The sequence below is a fragment of the Pyrus communis genome, chromosome 13, assembly GCF_041283825.1.
Source record: "Pyrus communis isolate YQ-2024b chromosome 13, ASM4128382v1, whole genome shotgun sequence".
NCBI lineage: Eukaryota > Viridiplantae > Streptophyta > Magnoliopsida > Rosales > Rosaceae > Pyrus > Pyrus communis.
In genome coordinates, this window is record NC_142577.1 from 17,273,249 (window position 1) to 17,279,249 (window position 6,001).

At 34.0% G+C, this 6,001-nt stretch overlaps 1 protein-coding gene across 1 annotated transcript; it reads right to left on the minus strand.

Annotated features, from left to right (window-relative positions):
* Window positions 1-3,177: 3,177 nt before the first annotated feature.
* LOC148691865 (inhibitor of trypsin and hageman factor-like) lies at window positions 3,178-3,826 on the minus strand. The gene is made up of 2 exons (XM_088682410.1): window positions 3,693-3,826; window positions 3,178-3,557 (listed from the first exon to the last, which is right to left on the minus strand). Exons 1-2 carry the CDS (start codon window positions 3,712-3,714, stop codon window positions 3,358-3,360), a joined length of 222 nt encoding a protein of 73 aa, XP_088538536.1. The 5' UTR covers window positions 3,715-3,826; the 3' UTR covers window positions 3,178-3,357.
* Between the last annotated feature and the right edge of the window lie 2,175 nt (window positions 3,827-6,001).

Sequence of the window (6,001 nt, forward strand, 5' to 3'; positions counted from 1 at the left end):
CTAGTGTTTGAGGAACTAAATATCAAATAGATAATGAAGATCATCTCAGCTATGTTGAAGAGATGGTAATTTCTGCTAGTTTGCATTGTGTATTTGTGTACGAGAGAGTTTTGTGTAAAGTATTAATTATGAATTTAAAAGGAGGCGAAACATGGTTTATATAGAACTGTTAGTCTCCAGCATGCATGGTCCATATTTCGAATTACTTTTGGGTATTCATGTATATCCCTAGCTTAGAGTCTCATGTATTGCTGAGTAATGATCGCAAACCTATCAGAAGATCGAATGGAGAGGAAAAAGGAAACGAAAAAGACCCAGCTTGGGGGGCCTGCAGGGGCTGGTCAATTTGAAAGAGAATTCTAAATGTTTTCCCAAGAATTTATGGGGTCGGTTTGATCAAATATAACTACAAAATATTTGTTTTTATCAAATATCGACTTTCTTTTGGGAGTTTTGGACTACTTTTCTTTTTGTCTTACACAATGTTACTCGATAATCAGAACTAATCTACTTAGAACATTCTTTAAAAATTAACTTTAAAATAAAATTAACTAAATTTGAAATCGTTTAATCATTTAATTTTTATGCAATAAGTAAAAGTACCACATTTCTTTAATTCCATATTAAAACTATGCCAACTTTAATCTAATAGTTAAATGAGGATCAACTTAACTAAACTTCGTATTTAAATTGAAAAGAAATTTAAACGAGTTAACCGAATAATGAGAGATGATGCAATGATTAGAATAAGTTAGCAGGTTCGATTCTTACATACTCTATATGGAGGAGTGCTCTTCTAAGGTCTTTATTTTGAGGACCTGTGAGGTCCTTTTTTATATGAGTCATCCGATTAATCTTATGGTAGTCTAATCTATCAACTTAAATAATCTCTGTTATACTGAAAACACAATAATTCTACAAAGTGGTTAAATTAAAAAACATGTTTCGTGTTTAATCTTCTGTCTTCTTCCCCTAGCATCTCCCTCCTCCACATCCCCTTCCTCTTCCATCTCTCTTTTACTCTCAATCGTTCACTCCCCTTTTCTCTTCTTGAGTTTTTTTTTTTCCTTTTGGTGTATGAGAGAGACCTATTACAAATTTTTCACCGTCATCATAAAATTTAATATAAAAATGAGTTCATGCATTCAAGAAGGGGATCCTAAATTTCGAAACCACACAATCTTAAATTTTTGGTGCTTTGTAATTAACTGGGTTTGAATATTATTGATAAAAGATTGGATGAAATTAGATGTGTAAAGTTATTAAGGTTTTATGCAATTGGACTTGTTAGGTTTAGGATCAATGAGGAGACTAGGTTTTGCAAAAGGAAAGGATTCGACATGACGTGAAACCTACTTTTCTTTTTTTATTATTTTTTATTATTTTTATGTTTTATTTTTTATCAATTAGTATTTTGCTTCCGTGTAACTGAAATTATTTACGTTGATAGCTTAATCTACCATACAATTAATCTGAGGATCTATATAAAAAAATAAAAAGAGAAGAAGAAGACGTGAGAGGTTCTCAAAATGATGACCTTTCCTCTCTTAAATAATATTCAAGGTGTAAACTGATATACCCACACTTCATTACTTTTCATATTGTAAAACCGATCAGGTTTCAAATTTTTTTCTCGTAATTTAAGAACTTTTAGAACTTGAACAAAAGGCATGTAAACCGCGAAGTAGACAGTATGACTACATCGTTTTCACAAAGAAAAGAAGAAGAACAGATAAGTATAACACAGGAGGTCACAAGGTGTTTGATTGATTTCCAAGGGATAAGCATTGACATTGTCTCAAAACAAAGCCAGAATATATACGAGCGTTGGTAAGTGACATGTTTTAGTCAAATCATATATGTGTGTGAGTGATCAGTTGTTAATACACGTTCTACGGTCTGGGAGGTCGTCGTCAATATGTCAGATACGTTAACTATGTGATCCATATATACTGTTCTGATATATAATGAAGATTATAGAACGAAATCTTATAACACGTAAAGACGATGGATAGCTTCTAAGTGCAAAGAAATTTCTTATGGTATATATGGGCGAATAACTTTCAAATTCCCAGGAACTTAGAGAAAGTGACGAAGAAATGCATCACTAAAAGTTAGATAGGAGGAATTGGAAATGAATTTGCATGAGCAACTTGTGAAAGGAATTTGCAAATTAATGACTACTTGGAATGTGTCATTTAAAATCATTTTTACCTATTGATAGAATTTTTACCACCAACAAAAGTAGGGATAAAACACTTAAAATACTTGCAAGAGTACAATGTAATTGTAGTATAGTCGGCTCTAGCAAGGTCGTTCTCCACAGGGATTGAATGAATAATTTATGTTAAAACCAAATCTTAATTAATTATTTGAAAACAAAGTTTGGAAAAAGGTGATTTTATGACCTAAAATATTAAAAACGAATTTAATTAAAAACAATTAAATAAATTGACAAAGTCAAGGAAACAAAAGAAAATAGTTTGAAAATCTATTTAAGCACAAGGGTTCCATCGTCATCTTACACAATCTTACGTAGTTCTTCTAATTACTTATGAATTACCCATGCATATATCTCGAGATCCTCCAATCGTATCCGTTTATCGTATATCGTGCGGCCATTTTTTGTCAGGTACTGTTTGTATTCAATTTTAAATAAAAAAATTTACAATGAATTTTGATCGCATGATGTACAATGAACGAATACAATTGGAGGATCCCCGAGATCCTCACAAAGAGGATCCGGAGAGGATCCTCATTCGTAGTATAGGATGAATGCAAACTGTGAAAATCTTTCACGGCATACATATGTAGCATCTTTTTATGGCATGCATCATTCCATCTTCGTATTTATTGTCATTTCAATACTTAAAAAAAATAAAAAATTGTTATTATTAAGGAGAGGGGTGGGAGGAGAGAGTTCGAAATTGTTACAAAAATTTACAGAGGTGGAGTTTCTAACCCGGGATATATGGATAGAAACCCAAAATCTTATCTACTAGGATATTCAAATGAGTGTGTGTAACTAATTTTCAATACCTAGTAACTATCACAATTTTGAAGCACGAATACCTTATGAAACCAATTCTACACTTTGCAGCAAAATATAGGGAGTGTATGTATAAAAGGACACTAGAACATTAGAGGAGAACGAAAGATAAACAGATATTTCTCTCCACTTTATTCAAATGGTGATCATATTCATTAAATAAAGCAGAACCTTTTTTAAAAAAGCAGGAACAACACACGGAACAAAAATTAACATAGCACACAACCTTTAAATTATTACAGTTCTAGCTATCTGAAACTTCAAACCAAAGCCCGAGAGAGTGCACATTTGAATTGAAATCCAAATTCTTAGCCTATTTTAGGCGCTGAAGTAACAACGCCTTGCTCGTTAGTATAGACGCGGACCCTGTCATGGCGTAGATCAAAGGTGACAAAGGATCCTTCAGGTAATGTGTGGGCTTTCAGCGATGGATTTTCTTTCATGATTGCGGCTACTGCCTCGTCTCCTTTAGTGCCCACTAGCTCTGGCCATGACAACTTCTTCTCAACTGTAAAAATGAACCCACAAATTAGCACATAATCTGCAAATTAATAATTACAGATTAGTACAAATTTCTTGATCATGGTGGAAGCACAATAGCACTAATTTGATGTGTGTTGGAAATAGATGGAGAAGAACTCACCAGTGGTCGTGCTACTTGCCATCTTGATATGATGATCTCTATATAATCGTGGTAAAGAGTTTAATTTTGTGGGAGTAAATGGTATGTGAAGGGGGATTTATATATAGGGTTACACTGTTTGGCCTTAGGTTTTGTGTGGCCGGCGGGGATAAAATGTCTGACTATATGCTGCATTTTGGCAGGAGATGAAGAACTTTTGTAAAAAAATAAATAAATATTGTCATTGTCTCAATAATCTATTAACTGATTTATTTAGTCGCTCCTGTGGATCGATTTTCTAAACTAGAAGAATACTATAATCTTATCCTCTCATCAAACTTTGTCTTTTTTGCATCCGTTAACATTTGAAACACTTATTAAATTATATTTCTTTCGCGTCTGTGTAAGAGACACCAGTTTCATAAGACTCACCGCCGTGAATTTGCAAATTAGCTGACCCTGTGAGTGAAGATTGAACACAGATACTATGGCTCAACAAAGTGAAAAATTAGAAACGGTATATGCCACGTTTGGATTCTTAGTTGCAGATCCTTACATCTTTCCACTTCGTTACCCGGAAATTCGTCAAGTTCCATACGTAGTGACATCAATAGGTTAAAGGTTTGCATAATATATAGTTTTGCGTCCTGACAATCAGTGAAAGCTTACATATTTTAATTGATTAGCTTACGTAATTATATAATAACTTGAGGAGGCTACTTCAACCTTGGATCTTTGCAAAATGGCAACTCCTGCACAAGTTCTTCATCTTGCAGCATCCTCATCTTAAGAAAAACTCAAAGTCAAATCCTTCAAGTCACAAAGTAAATTTATATACTTTGTTTGCACTTCATGTACACTTGTTCCATTTCTTTTCCTCCACCCTTCCTCCACCTTTCCTCATCCCTCTTTTCTTTCTAGTATTTTCCTTCTATTTCCTAAAGAAAAGTAAAAACTTTAAACTAAAAACTAAATAATTAAGAAATAAGCACTTAATTGCCTCCGAGTTGTTCTACCTTAAGTGGTCAAGAGCATTATCCAAGATCTTAGATTCAGTTCTCCTTACTCAAATGCTGCTCGTATAAAAGATTTATTAAATTAGTTTCAGATAAAATGATATTAAGTTTGGTTTTTACAGTTAAAAGACTAGCAGCCGATATAACCATGTTTTAACTGTGTGTGTTTTTCTAAGTTGAAAAAGGTATTTTACCAGTGACATATATGGAAATAGTTAATTATTTAGATACAATTTTGGAAAAATTAATTAATTAGATACAATGCTTTCAAGCCGTTGTATACAAGTTAAAAAAAGAACATTGTAAATGATTGTTGTTTATGATTGTTGTTTCTGTTAAAAGTCACCATATAGCAATTCATGTAGGTAATCAACTCCTAATAGGAATATAAGAGATATTCCTAAATATACTAGGATTTACACAATCACATTCCTAATCTAATAGGACTGCAACACTCCCCCTTGAGTGTGTAAATACTCAAGTAAGTGGCACATCAGGTCTTCAATGATAAAGTAAGTACAGTTGATGAAGTCGTCGGCATAATGAGCAAATGCGAGTGTCATATCAACAAAAGAATGCATAAAACGTAAAACTCACAAAACCTTGCTATGATAAAGCTCAAGGTGGGAGAAAAACCCATAGACTAAGGAGAAAAGTGAGAAGCTGCATTAAGTCAAAACTATACGTCTTTTGGACGCAAGTAGAAGAGCTCACAAGGGTACGATCAGCCCAGGATGGGTGCCTCGTTAAAACCTAGTTAGGTAGCAAAAACCCAATGGAAAAATGCTCCTAATCGTAGGGAAAAAGAGGACATTAAGATCAAGTGAGTATACTTCTGGATACTCCCCCTCAGTTTAACATAACTTCCAAATGAGAACTACAAGCATTGCATATGAATAGTTAGGCATACCAATTCCTCGGACAAGCTTCTGGAAGTTTGACTTCGGCAATGACGTCGTGTAGAGGTCGGCAAGGTTGTCTAGGATCGGCTTACATGACTTCAATCTCTTGATGCTTTTCTGATGTAAATGTGGACGCAATATGTCTTGGTGTTGACTTCGTTGATGTATCATGGCTTGGTCGGGTTGATACATGCAACATAATCTTCATGGATCGTCATCGGGACTCAATAATGGATGAAAACACAGCAAGTATTTCGAATATGCTCAACAAGAACTCCTAATCATGTCTCACTTGTTGTGTAGTGAAGTGAGGTGAGTCTTGAAACGATTCGAAGATTTCGCAACTAAGGTCATATCGTGGACCTCCAAGATATTGCAATATCCTTAACGGTAAAGAGATAACCATTTGGGG